The sequence below is a fragment of the Centroberyx affinis genome, unplaced genomic scaffold (assembly GCF_046629955.1).
Source record: "Centroberyx affinis isolate AG114_WGS23_722 - 3 ecotype Tasmania unplaced genomic scaffold, CSIRO-AGI_Caff_v1 ptg000326l_1, whole genome shotgun sequence".
Lineage (NCBI taxonomy): Eukaryota > Metazoa > Chordata > Actinopteri > Beryciformes > Berycidae > Centroberyx > Centroberyx affinis.
Genome location: NW_027279002.1, coordinates 57,484 through 77,559, shown reverse-complemented (window position 1 = coordinate 77,559; position 20,076 = coordinate 57,484). Strand labels below are relative to the sequence as shown.

Sequence of the window (20,076 nt, the reverse complement as noted above, 5' to 3'; positions counted from 1 at the left end):
TTTGTCACACTAGCATGCAGAGAGACATGTACACACACTCACAAAACAAAGACACACACTCTCTCTCACACACACACACACACACACACACACACACACACACACACACACACACACACACACACAGTAGCCCACATTTCCACACAGACACACACATTTTCACCTGTGTGTCCATGTGTGTAAGTGTATGGATATGTGTTTTAAGAGCATGCACACACAGATATAGAAATACACACACATACACACACACACACACACACACACACACACACTTACACAAAGGCTGCTTCTAAAACCACTCCACTCCAGCTCTGCCGCTACCGAACACGGATGACATCATTCCCGATGACATCACCCTCACACGTGCGCGCCTTACTCGCCCCTCTCTCTCTTTTTTTGTCTCATCCCTCCTTCAGCATTACTCACTAATTTACTTCCCTCCACATTCTCTCCTCCCATCCTCCTGCTGCCTTTCATCAGCGCCTCACACACACACACACACACACACACACACACACTACCTCCTCTCTCTCTCTACTCTATCAGTAATGACATCATCCTTTTCATTCCACTGTAGGAATGGGGATGTTTAAATGTGTAGAAGGTTTACTAGTCATCAGTAAAAACACCAAGCCAGGAAGAAAGCGTTACATTTCCATGGCTCATTAGCATAAATTTAAATTCTCAACTCACATAGTCAGGGTCACTCAACAGTAAGCTATTACTAATGCATCACACTCCCATATACACACACACATACTCATACATATCACACACTCACATTTTTTGCTTTTATTTTGATATTATTTTTGTTATTATTGTTGTTGTTGCTTATATATAATTTGTTTTTATTAGTTTGCCATCACTTTTATGTAGTCATATTATTTTCTGTATGTTACTTTTTGTTCTCAATAACATTGTGAAATGTTTTAGGTGGAGGCTTCAAATATTATTATTTGAATATTTAAATATATGTAAAAATAAATGTGAAAATATTTTATTATTATTATTATTATTATTATTATTATTATCATCATCATCATTATTATTATATATTATTATTTGTTATATATTATTTGTTTATCTTTGTCATTTGTGTATTTTTTAACTTAAAATAAAACTAAACTAAACTAATATCATTTACCACCAAAACCAAAACTACCACCAAAATCTGCTCATATCCACCAAATTACTGACTGATGACAGACAAGATATTATTATTATTTGGTCAATTTTATAAATTATTAGTCCTAGGTCACCAAATGCTCCCTGATACATTTTCATATATGGCTTCTAAATACATTTATATGGATTTTCTTGATCTTTCTTCTCCATTATAATGATACAAACTGCAAAATCAAATTTGGATTCACTTAGGCTGAGATATGGAGAGTGCCACACCTTATCACACCCAACTGATGCGCATGCACATAGTTCATATTTATCAAACTCAACAGGGAAGATGAAGTCATGCATCATCATGCATTTCAGATGACAACTTGGTGACAGTAAAATGCAAGCAAATCGCTCATCTTGTTACAAATATGAGTATACTGGTACTTTGCTGAAATTAAGTGGAAGTCAAATTACCGGGGCAAAAATCTGCATAAGTAAAAGTAAATAAAACAATATAAAAAGGACTAGAGGACAGAGAGTTCAAACGAGATCAATTTAAGTGGAAAAAACTAAACATTAACAGAATAAAGTAAAGCGTGAATCACTAGGATCCATTCAATATAATTACAGTTATCCACTTGTGATGTGATGCTTATGGAAAACCTGCAAAATCTGCACTCTGTAATAGACGTGATGTATAAGGAGTCAGCTAGAATGCTTCAATAAAAACATACTTAGGTAACACTTTATAGTTAACAGTTACTTAGTTACTTTATAGTTACTTAAATAAAAGTTTTAATTAGAAGTTGAATTAGTTACAATTACTGACTTCAGAAAATACTCACAAAAAATACAAGTATACAAACTCAATTATATCAAGAGTAAATGTTGGGATGATGAGAGATTTCAACAAACAAAATTCCCTTCACTTATTCTCACACACACACACACACACACACACACACACACACACACACCTGATATCGGTCTAACCCTAGTCATACTGTACTGAACTCCCATTAAAATTGAGTCTGATTCTCTGATTCCTCCTTTGTCTATCTGTCTCTGTCTAGCCTGGTTGCATGGTGACCCAAGGAAGGTGCTTCATCCTACAGACAGCTATGGCCAGTTCTGTGGTCAGAAGGAAACTCCCAATGCGTAAGTAAATACTGATCATTTTGGACTGAAGCTGCTGATAGTCGATATTGTGTGCAGATATTCAATGCCTAAAATTTTGATGATTTTCGTGCCAAAAATATGTGTATCGGCTTTGGAAAAGCCACATCGGACAAACCCCAGGTGATATCATACTAGTAAATGAGATTTAAGGGCTGCCTGTTAAGACAGGGATGACCTCATACCACAATTCACTAGAGCAGCACTAACTGTCTGGAGTTTGGGACTGTTACCTTCAGGGACTGCTTCCATTAAAGAAGACCAGAAGTCTCTCTGTAGTAGTCTGTAGTCTCTCTACCTGGTTTGTTATTATTATTCAGTTTTTCTTCTAAAATATTATTCTTGTCAGGGTGGAAAAGGATCTGACACATCATTTAGATCAGTGGTTCTCAACGTGGGGTCCGTGGACCACCAGGGGTCCTTGACGGGGTTCCAGGGGGTCCCCAGCAAATTGGTGAATTGTTAAACTTCAGCATTATTTCATTTAGAAGAAGTTAGAACAATTGAAGAATGTAGAAGAATGACTGTTTTGATCATAGTTTCTCTGTTATCTCTCTACCTACAACACAGATAGTCATGGGATTCTGGACAAAATCATATCTAACATTAAAAATATTCACAGATTTGGGTCCAAGTGACAAAATCTCATCAAATGGGGGTCCGGGCCCTAATGTGGACTAAATTACGGGGTCCTTGATATGAAAACGGTTGAGAATCACTGATTTAGACCAGCATAGGACACTAAAACTCTCCATTGGAAGCCAGAGTAATGAAATTCTTTTAGGTGGGTTATCAGCTTCTGAAGGTAAGGTGAGACACTAAAACTTTTCATTGAAACCCAGGATAGTTCCACTACTGCTACTAATGCAACTACTGTTAACACTACTACTACTACAAGTGCTACCAGTACTACTACAACTACTGCTAATAATATTCATGCATACTTGGTGGAATCTGATCAAAATGTCTCATTAGAATCAGTTCATGTTAAGGGTTTCCCACAGAGTATTGATCAATTCTACAATAAATATGTATTCAATCAAACTGCATTAGTCATCATCATCATATCAAATGTGGACCAAACTGACTCAACCAGATCTGGGGCCGGATTCACCAATGTGTTTTTAAGATAGATCTTAAGAAATGACATAAGAGGAAATTTTAGGAAGTTCTTAAGAAGGCTCTTAAGTGCAATTCCTCAATATTTTCTTAGTAACAGTCTAATTTCTTAGGAATTTCTTTAATTTTCCTACTTAAGAACTTCTCAAAATAGGGCCTGAATTAATTCTGGTTAATAAACTTTAGGCTTACTGCCAATGAGGCTAGGAGACAAGGCTAGGAGGCTAGGAGACAAGGCTAGGAGGCTAGGGGACAAGGCTAGGAGGCAACCCAAAGTGCTTGCATCTACAAAACAATTGGGGAAAAACCTATTTAGGGCAACTAGGGCAAAGATTTAAACATTGGTTGCTGTTGGTAACTGTAAAATTTGCAGCTTATTTTCAACAGACATGAGACAGAGGCCTACCTGGCCCTACACCAAATAAAGCTTTACAATAAATGTTCATCTTAATGTTAGGTGTAGGGGAACCTATGAAGACTTTGAACTATAACCTACTTGTCTAAAATGTGTTCAAATATATGATATTAGAGGCTTACCTTTTCACTGTAGGAGTTTTAAGACAGGTGAAGGGCCGTCTTAAAGTTAAGAAAAAAATCAAGAACAAATTTGAGAACTTTCATTTCAAGAATACCATTTATTCCTAAGTTTTTTCTTAGGAAGAAACATAAGAAGAAAGTTAAGAACATATATAAGAACTGTTTGAGAATAGCATTTTTTCCTATTTTTTTTTCTTAAGACTAAAGTTAAGAAAAAAATGGCACTCGAGAAGATTTTTTTTCTTAAGAGGGTTTTGTGAATCCGGCCCCTGATCTTTAATATCAGTCTGATATATCGGTCTTATCACAACACAAGAAGTCAACCTTGTTCAAGCCTAATAGAAGCCACACAATGAGGACCAGGGTGAGCAGTTGGGGACCAGGACCTAGAGTGAGAAGTCTAGTCTGGTATGATGAAAGTTGACCCCAGTCCTATAGACACAGGTGATAGTGACGCGTTAATTACTGTTAACTCCTCCAGATGATAGTCATGAATTGCTGAATGCGAAGCTAAGCCATTCTCCTGTGTGATCGGTAAGGGTAGAACCTTCCTCGTGATGAAACCGATGGGTGATTGGCAGGCCGTAACCTTGGCGATAATAAAAGCATCTTCTTCTCCGGGCTGCAGGAGAGCGATAAGGGTGTGTGTGTGTGTCTATGTGTGTGTGTGTGTGTGTGTGTGTGCGTGTATTTGTTTAAAAGAGACAGTTAGAATGGGTAAGAGGGACAGGGACTTATTGTTTCTCTGACTTGCACTGCCATCTACTGGTGATGACTTGTTACTATATGCTAAAGAGTTTTTTGGGGTTTTTTTGTTTTTGATTTTTTTTGGAATTCATTTTGAAATATTAGTATATGAGTGAGAAGAACGCACTAATAAAAAAACAAAATAGGTCATTTTAAATCATGGACAGCTTGAACAGCGTTTTTACAGTTGCAGGTCTATAAATTTGAGGGAATTACCTCCAACCTTTTGTCTTTATGCCAAGTCCATCTGTTTTCTCGGCACTCACTGCCTCTCAAGCCAAGTATACATGATCATATGATCATATAGTATATATGGACAGTTATGCAATCCTGTTATCAGGTCATATGTATCCTAACGCTATATCTGTCTAGAAAGAGTTCTACCACTGAAGTCACTGGAGACCCCAATAGTCCCCATCTCTTCCTAAGAGAAAGTTCAATACACTAATATTGGGGCAATTACAAGTAACAAGTGCAGTTCTAGCCACTAAGCAGAGCTATAGCTAATATTACTTGGCGACAAAATTGAGTTCCTGGAGATAAAAAGTGAATTAGAGAAGGCTAGAAAAAGTTTCAGATGCGTCATTGAGTCTTTGCATCTCCCCTACAAAAGCAATGATATTGTCCACCCTAAAAACACTTGAACATTGTTAAAAATATACAGCTATTGGCGATGTACCTTGCATTTCTTGGTCCATTTTGTTGCTTGGTGGTGTATTTTTCTGATTCCTGCGGATAACTGGCCAAATGCCAGGTTTCAGTGTCAGTCCCTCAGACTCAAAGAGCGAGGGCTTCTTTCTAGAGCCGCTATTTTGCACCGAGAGACGCTCAACAATCATGCAGGGAGAAATCCATCATAGAAGAGGAGAGAGACCAATTTCTCCACCCACAGGAGCCTCGATAGACCAGAATGCAATGCAGCCACAAGACAGTGTGTGTTGTGTTTAAGGGATGCAGCCACGATCATAGGCACACCCCAGTGTTCACAAACCAGTGAACTAGTTAGCTATATTTATATAGCCCTACACCCACCTTTGATTGAGAGAAACAAGTTCACGCCCTTTCTCTGGGGTTTGTTCAAAGGCAAAAAAGTATTGCTTTAATATGTGTCTTTGTTTTGGGCCATTAAGTTTTGTCTGAAAATTATTTTCTTTATATTGTTGCAGGAATAAACCCATCCTGTTCTATTTTAACATCCTGAAATGTGCCAACCCTGCTGTATTGATCAACCTACAGTGCCCTACAACTCAGGTAATAACAATGAATGGTATATATCTGCTGCAAACAGCAGGAGCGTATCTATGTTCCCAGGGTCCTATGCTGTCCTATGTAACATAGGATCTTAGGAACATATGACCCTGGGAGAGCACAGATGTAGAACTGGGGAACATAGGACCCTTTGTCATTTTCCCATTATGTGCCATATAAATCTGGGGAACATAGGAATGACTCCGCTCAGGTCTCTCACACATTGTTCATCATCATCATTTGACCTAGGGAACTGTGCACTGGTTACCGGGCAGAGACCAGTAACTAGCCATTAAAACATTTTACAACATAAAAATGTACATACTAAGAATGTATCAATACTGTCTATCTATTTTCTTCCAGATGTGTGTGGTGAAGTGCCCAGACAGGTTTGCCACCTACAGTGATATGCAGCTGCAACACAAACTCAGCAAGAGTTATTGGGAATATTACAGACAGTTCTGTAAGCCTGGCTTCAATAACCCCGACAAGGTACATTGTAACAGAAATTCATATTTATTCAAAAATATACATATATTATTCAGAAACACTTGCGTACAAATTCAGGAGGAGTTAGTGGGATCACAGCACAGCAATACAGTAATACAGTAATATAGGCTAGTAATCCGGGGTCCGGGGACCACCAGGGGTCCTTGAGGGGGTTCCAGGCAAACTGATAAATTGTTAAACTTCACCATTATTTCATTCACAAGAAGTTAACACACTAGAGAATGTAGAAGAATGACTGTTTTGATCATAGTTTCTCTGTTATCTCTCTACCTACAATACAGATAGACATGGAATTCTGGAGAAAATCATATCTGACAAAACAAATATTCTCAGATTTGGGCTTGAGAGACAAAATCTCCCTCAAATGGGGGTCCGTGGCTCTAATGTGGACTAAATTAGGGGTCCATGATATGAAAAAGATTGAGAATCACTGCTCTAGGGGTACAATGATTACCAAAGCAATGTTTTTTTTCCTTCAAAGTCATACGTAAGAATACAAACAGGAGTAAAAACAGTAGCTAAACACCAACATCTAAACACTCACTAAACAAATCACTAAACATCGATGGTTAGAGAAGCAGGCTTTTGACTTTTGACTTGAGTCACAATGTCCTAACCTCCTTCTCTCTTCTGTTTCTTCCAGCCGGTATCTCAGGTTCTAAGAGACGAGGACTGTCCTTCTATGATCGTACCTAGTAGACCATGTAAGGATGAGACACCCCTCTCTTACAACATGACTGCTAATACAGAAGTGTATGGAAGTGTAATGCATTAACAAGATAATTATCTGAGAATTCTGAGAAAAGTTTTCATGGAAAAAAAATTCTGCTCTGTTTTTCTGAATTAACGAGATAACTCAAAATCCCAATGTTTCAAACCAAAAGCAAAATAAAACTGGATTAAACTAAACAGGCGGGACATGTTTGCTTCCATGAAATCGAGCTCTCAAGTAGGAATGACAGCTTCTCTTGGGATTTTGAGAGATTTGAGAAAAACAGGGCAAATTTGAAAGTGAATGCATTACACTTCCGTAGAAGTGGTACAAATTCTGATAGTTTTTAAATAATTTGTCACCCTTACTCACGTCTCTCTGTTTGTATCTCAGTCCTCCAGAGATGTCTACCAGACTTCATTACTCTGAATGGGACTGTGACTGTAGCGAACAGGACGAGGTTTAAAGACGCTCTGGACGCAGCGCGCAGTGTTACCGAACTCCAAGACGCTGCCAAGTAACATCTCCTTCTACTGCTTTCTTTCTTTTTTTCTTTCTTTCTTTCTTGTCTCTCTCTTGTTGTCCTGACAATTCTATATTTAGAGTTCATTCTAAACCCTTGAGATGCTTAATGCTTAAATGAATACACCAAGTTTTTGGTCCCTGGTAGATCATTGGCTCCGCTGAGGGATAATAGGCCACTAGCAAAAGTGAGATGAGATGAAATGAGACCTTGTAGCATCTCTAGAGCTAAATGGTGAGTAATCTTTAAAGGTGTGTGGCTAAGTCTATCAGTTATGTGTGGGAGATTGGTGCAATTTACACAAAATATGATACAAAAATAACATACTGTTTTGAACAACCAGGGACTACTTTCACTGTTTTCATAGGAAGTGAAGGTGGGCCATGGGAGACTCAACATAGTGTATGCTAAAGTGTTATGGAGCCTACTATGACTCAACATAGTGTATGCTAAAGTGTCATGGAGCCGACTCAACATAGTGTATGCTAAAGTGTTAGCATGGAGCCTACTATCGCTCAACATAGTGTATGCTAAAGTGTTAGCATGGAGCCTACTATCACTCAACATAGTGTTTGCTAAAGTGTTATGGAGCCTACTATCACTCAACGTAGTGTATACTAAAGTGTTAGCGTGGAGCCTACTATCACTCAACGTATGCTAAAGTGTTAGTATGGAGCCTACTATCACTCAACATAGTGTATGCTAAAGTGTTAGCATTGAGCCTACTATCACTCAACATAGTGTATGCTAAAGTTTTAGCATGGAGCCTACTATCACTCAACATAGTGTTTGCTAAAGTGTTATGGAGCCTACTATCACTCAACATAGTGTATTCTAAAGTGTTAGCATGGAGCCTACTCTCACTCAACATAGTGTATGCCAACGATCTACTGGGGACACATGGAGACAATCTCCTAAAAACTCACTGTATTCCTTTAATATCCTTGTCTATAACATGGATGGAGGCAATAATCTAAAGTTGTGTCTCTCCATTCACAACCTTTTTAATTTCTAGTAAAATTTTCACCTCTTTTGTGTATATTAATACTAATTTCTGTTTCCTATTGGCAGTGGTATAACAGGGCTAGTGGACACCAAGGAGCTGGGCATGAAGATAGTAGAAGATTATGCCAAGTCGTGGGCATGGATAGTCATGTAAATACACACACACACATACACAAACAACACATGCATAATCATTCACATTTATATCCCTCAAGTAGTGGCGATCATGTAATAATTACTGTGAGGGACAAACTAATGATCTGACGCTGTGGTCCATAGATGTTGGAAAGGGTGACATCAATGAACAACCTTTTAAGTCAGAATTCCAAGTAGAAAATTACACAGCATTGCTTTTAACATGTTTATAATCCTCAAAATACACTAAATATAGTAAGGGACTGTAGTTGTAATGGGCAAGTTTATCATCCCATATATCATCCACACAAATTTAATTGATTAATTATCACAAGTTGGTCCATTAATGTTTAATGACCATTGGTAAATCCATCAAACAATCCACCACTGTCAGACAAAAAGCCTCGCAAGTCTGCTTTCAGATGAGTGATGATAACCACGTTTCATTATTTAAATGAATTTTTATACAGCCTTTAAAATGAATGGTGTCTTTGTTCTGTCTTGTTTTTAATCTGTATTAATGTCCTTTGCTTTGTAACAAACCTGGAATAAATTGGTCTTGTGATGAAGACTGTAAGATGGATATTGTCTTCGTGAATAGTTTGGATTAACTCATGTTTCAAATTTTAAAAATCGTAAAACAGATTCTACTTTTGAAGGCTTCAGAAAAAGGGTGTAGAGGATTAGGGTGATTTTCACATTCCCACCTAATCTTTTAACAAATGTTTCTGTTTGTGTGTGTGTGTGTGTGTGTGTGTGTGCGTGTGTGTGTGTGTGTGTGTTACAGAGGCCTGCTGATATCCTTGGCAGTCAGTCTAGTCTTCATTCTACTGCTGAGGTTCACCGCTGGGCTGCTGCTATGGTTTACCATCATCTCTGTGATATTGCTGTTGGCCTATGGTATGCTGTGTGTATGTCTGTATCTGTCTCCTTGAACTGAATCCAAACAAACCAGAAACATAAAGCAAACTTTTCCATATCAAGGACTCCATAGTAAAGATGCTTTATACCAGTGGTTCGCAACCTTTTCATATCAAGGACCCCTAATGTAGTACACATTTGGGCCCCGGACCCCCATTTGATGAGAGTTTGTCTCTCAAACCCAAATCTGAGAATGTTTTTATTGTTAGATATGATTTTGTCCAGAATTCCATGACTATCTGTATTGTAGGTAGAGAGATAACAGAGAAACTATGATCAAAACAGTCATTCTTCTACATTCTCTAATTGTGTTAACTTCTTGTATATTAAATAATGCTGAAGTTTAACAATTCATCAGTTTGCTGGGGACCCCCTGGAACCCCCTCAAGGACCCCTGGTGGTCCCTGGACCCCACGTTGAGAACCACTGCTTTATACCACACATCAGCAAGGTTTCATCCCCCCATCTTTTTGTCTTTCCACACTGTAGTTGGGGAGATCAGACAAGTCAATCTTATAGGTTCTCTTCCAGTGCTAACACCTAATGAATTCAATTATTCAAAACTATCCCTCATTTAGTTTGGGACTCCCTGGAAGCCCATCGAGGACCCTTGGGTGCCCCCCAAACCTCAGTTTGAGAACCAATACTGTGCACCACAGAGCCTGTCAGAGATTGAGTGTGTGTTTTTACCGGATACCCTGACATTTCAGATTTTTATTATGCCATTTGTCTTCATCAGGTACTTTTCCCAGTGTCCTAAAAGAAACACTTTGGTGGAAAAAAGATTCTGAAACAGCCTCACTGAATGTGTGTGTGTGTGTGTGTGTGTGCAGGTATGTGGTACTGCTCTATGGAGCTGTCCCAGCTCAGAGAGAGACCAGGCTCTGATGTCACCATCATGGACGTTGGCCTGCACACCGACCTGCAAGTCTATCTACAGCTGAGACAAACATGGATCGTCTTCTGTAAGTTCAAGTCAAAGGTGCTACAGGTGTCGTTTTTAAATGTAACTCATTTTTCTTTATGGTTCAGACCAAAGATACCAAACTGAAGGTGTGATCGTGCCCTGAGCTTGTCTTTCTTTGTTGGTCTCTCTCCCTCAGTGGTGTCTCTAGGAGCGACGGAAGCTTCCATCTTGTTGATGTTGATCTTCTTGAGGAGAAGAGTCCGGGTGGCTATCGCCCTGCTCAGGGAGGCCAGCAAGTATGAACTTTAAGCTCCTAAAATCCTCAACTCTCTGCCATGAACATTCATTTTTAGGGATGGGACGATACGATGTAATGAATAAAAGTTCAATGACAACAAAGTCTGACTGTGCAGAATTCTGTTTATTTCTGAGACACAAAATTTCTAGCGATGGCATTGGCTTGTTAGAATGTTAACTATTTTAAAATGTCATTACAAAGTGCAAATAATATAATGTGGATGGAAAACTTGTGAAATTGTGATGGGCAATCCGTCTCATTTGTGATTACTACAGCAGAGCTAATATCGCGATTCATTTTTTCTGCCCCACGATACGTATTGTTGCATTCTTGTATCGCGATATATATTGGATTTCGATATATCGTCCCATCCCTATTCACTTTTTATTCAAGGAAAAAGAAAAAAGAAATGACCAAAATTGCTTCGTTAGTTGTTCACCTCTGTTTTTATTGTTTTTCTCTTTGGGCAGAGCTATCGGCTACATCATGTCCACCCTCTTCTATCCGGTCATCACCTTCCTCCTGCTGGCTGTCTGCATCTCCTATTGGGCTGTCACTGCTGTGTATCCAACAAGAATAAGAGGGAATAACGGGAACGGGAATTATATACATTTACATTTCATCATACGTCAGTTAGCTGACACAATCCAGCACAACACAGCAGAATTCACCTAAATTGTCAGATTCTCATGTCTTACCAGCTTTCTAGCCATGTCTACTTCTACCTTAACCCACATTGTGAAACCAGTTTCCTAGCCTCCTCAAATGAGGCGGTCTACAAGGTGATGTCTCCTGAAGCGAACTGCCCCTACGCCAACAGCACCTGCAACCCTGAGGTACGTCCTCTTCACATCATTTCCTTTTCCTCTCCCTGCAGTCAACAGGAATTTTGAGTCTTGGGAACATGTTGACTTCTGATTGAATTGCATGTCAGGGTTCATGATATGTAAAGTCATCAATGATTAGATCAAATTTTCCCCATCTGCTAAATCAGAATTAACATGTTTTACTCTGATGATTGAGTCGCTAGAGGAGCTGATCACAGCCCAAGTCAACCTAGTCATGAATATTTATGAGAATGCTCATTATAATATTGAAAAACTGTGGTAACTGGCAGAGATTACAAAAAAAACCATGGTTCAGATACATCTTAATGCAAATGAGACAAACTAGCAAAAGAAGGGGGAGAGAGAGAGAGAGAGAGAGCGAGAGAGAGCGTACAAATCTGTATCTGCATCCCCCAAATAGACAATATATAAATTACAAAGGATATAATACTAATACTAATGCTAGAACTACTACTATTCTATCACTGACTGAAACTGTATGTTGATGCAATAACAAAAAACATGCCCATGATACAAACCTTGAGATTGCAAGACAGGACACTATACAAACTACACTCATCATAATAATGACAAATCACACACATTGCCAGTGATGTGTCCAGGCCATTTTGACTGGGGTGGCCGAGGTACGGCACAGACTCAAGCAAGGGTGGCACTGAGTGCGGCATTTAGGAAGGATGTAGGCAGGTCCCAGGTCGGAATTCTGAATTCCGAGTCAGAATTCTGACTTTAAACTCAGAATTCTGATATTAATCTCTGAATTTAAATACATTTTTCACATGTGGCCCTAATCCAGGCCCTAATCCCTAAACCATAATTATCAGGCATCACTGTCAAATGTATGCATGTAAAAAAATGTATGCTACTAACATTACTTCTTGGTCTTTATCTTCAGGTGTGTGCTGCATTCTGTTTGGTCAGACAGTGTTTTTTTCACATTGATCCCTAATTTGGTTTTCTCTTTGCTCCCCTTGGCGTGTTTCTTGGAACTCAAGGAGCGTAGTTTTGGAAAAAAAAATTAACTGGCTTGATGGTCCCGTCTCTAACATGGCCATCAGTCAGTCATAACTCAGGATTTTTGGGTGGCACCTGGGGTGGCCAATCAGATTTCAAGGGTAGCCAGTGCCACCCCTGGCCACCCCCTAGACACGCCCCATAAAGCCCCATTTCTCTTTCTCTCAGACTTTCAACAGGACCAACATCTCCAAAGTGGCGTCCTGCCTGGGCTCCCAGTGTACGTTCGCCTTCTACGGCGGCGAGACGCCCTACCACCGCTACCTGTTCTGCCTCCAGCTGTCCAACCTGCTGGTGTTCCTCTGGCTGGTGAACTTCAGCCTGGCCCTGGAGCAGTGTGCGCTGGCCGGGGCCTTTGCCAGCTACTACTGGGCCAGGAGGAAGCCTCAGGATATACCGCCCTGCCCGCTGTTTTCATCCTTCAGCAGGGCGATAAGGTGAGGACACACTGTACAAAACACTAAGTCTGTAATGAAAATGCTGTGGAGCAATCAGTAGCGATGTTCCCGTATAATGTCAACCAAATTTTACACAACCTTTTGTTTCAATTGTCGGAAAAAATACAATCTGACTTTCTGAATTTTATAAAAACACATGCTAAACTTTATTTATAATAATAATAAACTTTATTTATAGAGCACTTTTCAAAACCAGAGTTACAAAATGCTTCGCAAGGAACAAGTGCAAGGAAGAAAACATTAAAATTAAACTTAAAGTACTGATAGAGTAAGCATAGCAAAGAGATAAAAAGACAAACAAATGACAATAAATAAAATAAAGGACAAATGATAGGAGAAAAAATCATATAGGAAATAAAAAAATGCAGTAATGAATGAGGCAAATCAGAGCAGAAATTTGTATCTAATTGCTGTTCAGCTTTTACAATTTGATACATCATAATTTGCAGAAAAATACACGGATGGGGTTTACAAGTCATCACAGTAGCTTAAAGGTCCCATATGGTGTAAAACAGGATTTCCCTTGCCTCTGTGATGATAAAGGAGTTGGATGGTCTATCTAAACATGGTGAAAGTATCAAAACGCAACTAAATCCACACAATCCATATTAGAAAAGCAAGCCTCTAAACGAGCCGTTTGGACTTCCGTAACTTTGTGGCGTCACAAAGGTTCGCTCATTATCATTTTTGTAAGAAATAATAGACTAACAAAGTGTTTTTTTCAAAGCGGTTGAGCGGTTGTCATTGTTTATTACCGGAGAGTTTTCCCTACCTGTAGCTGCCGGGCCGCGGTGTCTCACGTTTCACTCTTGAAACGGTTAGCCAATCGGAACAGAGGGTCGGTTAATATTAATGAGCCTTAAAGACACAGCCTGTTTTTGGTAAGGCTCAGAGAGATGCTTGAAAAATGGACTGAGAGTGTTTTTGGTACATGACACCACACACACAGCTTTGAGTGGACCTCAAGACATAAAATAAAACACTGGGAATATGGGACCTTTAAACAAGGCAGGAGGTACGCTTTTTCACAGTTTTCAGTTAAAGCAGTAATTCATTCCCTCCTCTCCCCTTCCCTTGAGCTACGGTGGCCTGTAATGGACAGAAACAATAAAAGTAAGCTAGCTAATTAGAGCAGAGATCCAACAGTAACGTCTAATGAAGAGGTAACATATGCAAAACACTGGAATAATAACACTGCTTTGTGTTTTTTGGCTTGTGAACAAGGCTTTTTAGCATTCATAACTCAATCAGTGTCATTTTGTAAATGCAAGATGCACGATTCTCCTCATTTTCATCCATGTTGCACCACTAGTTTAGATCCATGGGTTTTCTTCCTAAACTTTAATCTTTTTATCCTTGGTAAACACACACGCCTACATACACAGAATATACTGTAATGCAGTGATTCTCAACTTTTTTTCATGTAACTAACTAACTTAGCACACATTAGGGCAACAGACCCCATTTGATGAGACTTTGTCTCTCAGACCCAAATCTGAGAATATTTCTATTGTTAGATATGATTTTGTCCGAGAGATAAAATATAACAGTGAAACTATGATCAAAACAGTATTTCTTCTACAAACAGTAATTCTTCTACATTGTCTAATTGTGTTAACTTCTTGTAAATGAAATAATGCTGAAGTTTAACAATACATCAATTTGCTGGGGACCCCCTGGAACCCCCTCAAGGACCCCTGGTGGTCCCCGGACCCCACGTTGAGAACCACTGCTGTAATGTATGTAACAGTGTACATAACTTTCTGCTGTGTCCATCCATAGGTACCACACAGGGTCTTTGGCATTCGGAGCTCTGATTCTGTCAGTGGTCCAACTGGTGCGAGTAATACTGGAATACGTGGAGCAGAAGCTAAGAGGTTTACCTACACACACTAACACACTGTTTCTGCTTAATGCTACTATAGATATTACAACCGTTCATTTCAGCAGGCTGAGCATGTATGTGTGTGTCTGTCTAGGTGCTGACAACATGGTGGCCAGGTTCATACTGTGCTGTATGAAATGCTGTTTCTGGTGTTTGGAGAGATTCATACGCTACATGAACCGCAACGCTTACATCATGGTGAGTTGGTGAATTATTTAGCATGACCAGCATTACTTCAGTATCGGTGTTCATTTCATCGAGAAAAATTACAATGAAAAATGTCCATCAATGACCCTTTCTGACAAAACGAATGAAATTCAAAAGCAAAATTCATTCCTATTCTTGGTCGCTATAAAGAGAGAAGGCAAACATGTACTGAGTCTACTGTATTTAGGATTTAGTTTGCTAAAAATGTTATTTATATTATCATAATCACTCATAAACTGTAAAATGTAATATGTTCTCCTACTGTTATGTTGCACATCCTGCAGACCTGCTGTAATTCATATACTGTTCATTCTTATAGTTTTACTAATACGTTCTAGTGCTGTAATTATCGGTGGCGTTATGCTCAATACCCCTCATTACTTTTTTCTTATTTATATTCTCTTTCTTTGCTTTATTCTATTACTATTTGCTGTTGCAAACACCCAAATTCCTCACAAGGATCATTCAAGTTTCATTTAATCTTAATGTCAAATATTACAAAGTGACAACTCATCCCCACTAGGTGGCGATCTATGGTAAGAACTTCTGTACCTCGGCCAAAGATGCCTTCTTCCTGCTGATGAGGAATGTCGTCAGGTAAGTTGTGAAGAATACATGTGGAACTGACCGACCACTTTGCCTCCTTTTACCTTATTACCCTTGGGTTGGGTGGGGCTCCAGTCAGACATGGAAAACTTGACTCTGATCATCCGTTGCGCTGCTCAGAAATCTGGAGGGATTTGCATGGAAACTGGAAGTAGGGTTGGACCAATATGTTTTTTAAGGCCGTTACAGATGCCACTGTTTTTGTCTTGAACTTGCTGATAGACGATATTCAGTAGTACTCAGTGTTTCCCCCAGAATTGTATTCTTGTCAGGGTGGAAAAGCCTCTGAAACAACATTTGGACCATCATGGGACACTAAAACTCTCCACTGAAAGCCAGACTATTAAAATAGTTTTACATGTGTTTTCAGCTCCTTAAGGCAAGTTGAGGCAGGTTTCAATGCAGGTTTTCATTGCAGATTTCCCACCAGTGACCACACCAACAACATAATTTAACTTGGGCAAATCTATGAATCAATGATGTTTCAATTAGTGGCGAAGGGACGCTCTTCTCTGTTGTAGCCCTAGTTTGTGATTTAGGCGGGTGTAGTTTTACATACAAATCTTGCCTAGTTTATTGCTTTAACCCTAAATGGAACACCCCAAAAACCTCAATTGAGTGGACCACTCAATTTAACAAATCATACCCAGGTTAAATACGGCACTCTGTTTTGACTCTTAGGGCCAGATAAGTGGTGTAACCCAGGATAGGCGTGTCCATACTAAGGTACCTTTTTCCTGCAGGGTTGCAGTTCTGGACAGAGTGACAGACTTTCTGTTGTTTCTGGGCAAGGTGCTGATAGCAGGAGGAGTTGGTAAGTTTGAGATGTGATATGTTTGATCACAACTTAAAAACATCTGTTTGATGTAACAGATGTTGACAAAGCAATCAAATGTGTGTGTGTGTGTGTGTGTGTTTTCGTTTCAGGTGTGGTGGCATTCTTCTTCTTCACTAGGAAGATCCCCGTTATCCAGGAGGAAGTGCCCATTCTCAACTACTACTGGGTCCCCCTACTGGTCAGAGTCACAATCAACAATCAAACACACACACACACACACACACACACACATTTGTTCCCTTTCAATGTGTCCTCAGTGTTTCCCACAAAGTCAAGGAAAAGTTACACGGAAAGCATATAGAAAAAAGTATTAGTAAATGTAATGCACTTCTATTATGAGTATGGAAAAATAGGTCAAGTACTTCCAGGTTTACACTCTAATATGTGTGAAGGGAAATTGACATTCAAAGTGGAGCATTATAGACATATTTTTCTAGGCCTCAGGTGTTGTTGTAGTTTAATAATGGTTGTGTGCAGCCATCCCTGTCCTGCTGTTGCTTTTCTAACCATTGTGTTGTTCACACTAGACGGTGGTGATAGGCTCCTACCTGATCGCTCACGGTTTCTTCAGCGTCTACGCCATGTGTGTCGACACCCTCTTCCTCTGCTTCTGTAAGTACAACACTCCCATTATGACAAAAAAAAGGCCCAGCTTGCAGTAGTAGTGATAGTAATAGTACTTTTTTGATCCCATCATTGGATGTTCTTTTAGTACTGGACACCACAAGTAAGACAAAAACAAGACAGGGCAGGTAGACAGGTCAGAACATTAAGCAACAGGTGTTAATGTTATGAAACAACATTATAGGGGAATGTGTAGACTTTTAAAAACTCGGTGACTTGGGTTTGAATCATGTCAAAAAGCCCTGAGGATATAGCAAGAGCTTGGGGCACCATTATGTCTTAAATGTCTCAAAAATGTTACCTTCCTGAAAATGGTCCTTGTGGTCCTGTGTAGTGCAATGGCACCAAGGTTGCATTCACACCGAGCATGTCTGGAATGGTTTATTTGAACTCTGGAGCGTTTAATCCTTTAGTTTGGTTTGTTTGGCCAGTTGAGATCAATGCCATTCGAACTGTGGTGGCATAAAATAAACGCACTGAGATGTTAGTCCTCTTCCAAGAGAAGTGCGGTGCGGTTCGTTAGGAGTCAGAACGTAGTCCGAACCAACTACAAGAAACAACCCCAAAATCCAAGGGGACGGATGTTGACATCTGATAGCCAAGAGTTCCTCATGCTTAGAAAGCCTATAGCATAACAAAATGACACAAGGTCAAACTGCAGTCTGGACCTGATGCTCATTATCAGTTAGTTCTTCATGGTTTCCTAACTGGTATGAACACCAGAGAAGGAACATTACAGCAAAGAGCACAGACAAGTCCATCATGCTTAGCTAATGTTACACTGTACTTGCACATTCTACTTTACAGCACTCCTAACTAACCTCTTCTTTTTTCTTATTTGCCCTCTCATCTCCCTGCTATTTTACCTCTTTTTCTTTCACCTTTCTCCTCACGCTTTCTTCCACTCCGTCCTTGACTTCCTTCACCTACTGCGCCTTCTCCCCCTCCATCCATTCACTGATCCATAAATCCATCCGTCCATCCATCCATCATTCCTCCATACCTTCCTTTTCCAAAATCTTCTCCCTCCACCATTCCTTATGGTCGAACCAGGTGAAGACTTGGAGAGGAACGATGGTAGTTCAGAAAGACCCTTCCTCATGTCCCCAGAGCTGCACAGAATTCTGGGGAAATCTAGCCAGTCACGGTGATGTCAACCACCGCCACGCTGCTGACAGTGTTTGAATCCTGTGACATCACCATCCACTCCTGACCTTTCCATCCTAGGTGTTGAGGGCTTTACACTGAACAAGGTTGAGATGACAACAACAGGACAATCAAGTTTCTTTGACAAATAGAATTGCACTTGGAGAGCGCAGACCTCCGCCAAGGTTCGTGCTATTATTGCTTGTTCGTGAGTCGGATCCGGATCCTCTTCAAAATGCTACACCCTTCCACCAAGTTTCATGAAAATCGGGCCAGTAGTTTTTCCGTAATCCTGCTAACAGACAGACAGACAGACAGACAAACAAATGGCACTGAAAACATAACCTCCTTGGCGGAGGTAATAACGGACATCTGTGGGACTATAACTGGGACCAGAAGTCTTTTCACTGGGACCATTTAGTTGTTGGGTAGTTGATTGATTAAAACATCAAAGCAACAGACCTGGAAAGAAAGTGCAACATGTGACTTGAACCAGCATGAACTAGGTGTTCAAAAAGTCTAGAATCAAAGGGAAATCATGAATGTGTTCAACATGAAGACCGACATTTTCCAGACATGTTGGCTAACCCTAACCCTAACCCTAACCACGTTTCCTTGCATCCAAAAAAGCATTAACCACTGCACTACTACTACACTAATACTACGTCTCAGTTAGTTAACATTAACGTTGGATGGATCTTGCCCGAATTTCCGACTGGGAACTCCCGACATGAACGACCGTTCTGTAGCACCTTTCCGTGTCTGAAGTTCTCAGAGTTCCGAGTATAACGAAATGCAGCATTATCCCAATGGTTCCAGACTTTTCGGACACCTTGTATAGTGCTGGTCTCATGTCAGCCCTTTAAGTTGTTTACTTCTGCAAGCCTCGACTCAACCACGGAACGGTTGATCCAGCCCGCTACTAATCAACAGCTCTCATTGGCTGAGACGCAGGATGATATTTCCTCATGAAACCAATAGAAAGAGGACTTGACAACAGTGCCATCAGAAACTCCTCAATCATGGAACCAACAGCGGAATCAGAATCAGGAAACTTTTCAGAACTTTGCTGATAGTCAATCATAAAGGAAGAATAACAGAAAACGCACAGCAGAATGTACTGATTCCTGCAAAAACTTGACCGCGCCTTGGAATTCTGAACCTTGGGTTTTTATTCCAGTTATCACCCACAACTGAACTCTTCACTGGCTGCACAAAGAGAAACACTTCCTTATATCCACTTAAACCTTTACTTCTCCACTCCTATCACTGCTTTTCTACTAAGCATTTCTACTAATGGCAACTAATGGAATCCGATTTCTCCCTGTTTACACAGCTATGAGAAGATTACATCTGTGCCATATAGAGTTAAAAAACAGATTTTCTGTTCTCATGTAAATGTCAGCAAGGGTTATCTACAGTAGCATGCTTTAAAATTTGCCTGCACTTTTGTATAATGGGCTTTTTCTACTATCACAATGCTGTATGCCATCCAA

At 39.9% G+C, this 20,076-nt stretch overlaps 1 protein-coding gene across 1 annotated transcript in view; it reads left to right on the top strand.

The window, feature by feature from the left end:
- The window catches only part of LOC139640994 (choline transporter-like protein 5-A), a 54,514-nt gene extending 35,929 nt beyond the window's left edge, over positions 1-18,585 (top strand). Inside the window, exons 4-22 of the mRNA XM_071515201.1 lie at positions 2,190-2,274; positions 5,862-5,946; positions 6,307-6,435; positions 7,097-7,157; positions 7,559-7,682; positions 8,760-8,843; positions 9,616-9,728; positions 10,583-10,714; positions 10,853-10,952; positions 11,425-11,517; positions 11,703-11,790; positions 12,985-13,253; positions 15,057-15,151; positions 15,254-15,357; positions 15,890-15,963; positions 16,716-16,786; positions 16,900-16,988; positions 17,338-17,422; positions 18,488-18,585. Coding sequence (XP_071371302.1) covers positions 2,190-2,274; positions 5,862-5,946; positions 6,307-6,435; positions 7,097-7,157; positions 7,559-7,682; positions 8,760-8,843; positions 9,616-9,728; positions 10,583-10,714; positions 10,853-10,952; positions 11,425-11,517; positions 11,703-11,790; positions 12,985-13,253; positions 15,057-15,151; positions 15,254-15,357; positions 15,890-15,963; positions 16,716-16,786; positions 16,900-16,988; positions 17,338-17,422; positions 18,488-18,585 — 1,979 coding nt within the window. The remainder of the gene's footprint in view (positions 1-2,189; positions 2,275-5,861; positions 5,947-6,306; positions 6,436-7,096; positions 7,158-7,558; positions 7,683-8,759; positions 8,844-9,615; positions 9,729-10,582; positions 10,715-10,852; positions 10,953-11,424; positions 11,518-11,702; positions 11,791-12,984; positions 13,254-15,056; positions 15,152-15,253; positions 15,358-15,889; positions 15,964-16,715; positions 16,787-16,899; positions 16,989-17,337; positions 17,423-18,487) is intronic.
- Positions 18,586-20,076: the final 1,491 nt, after the last annotated feature.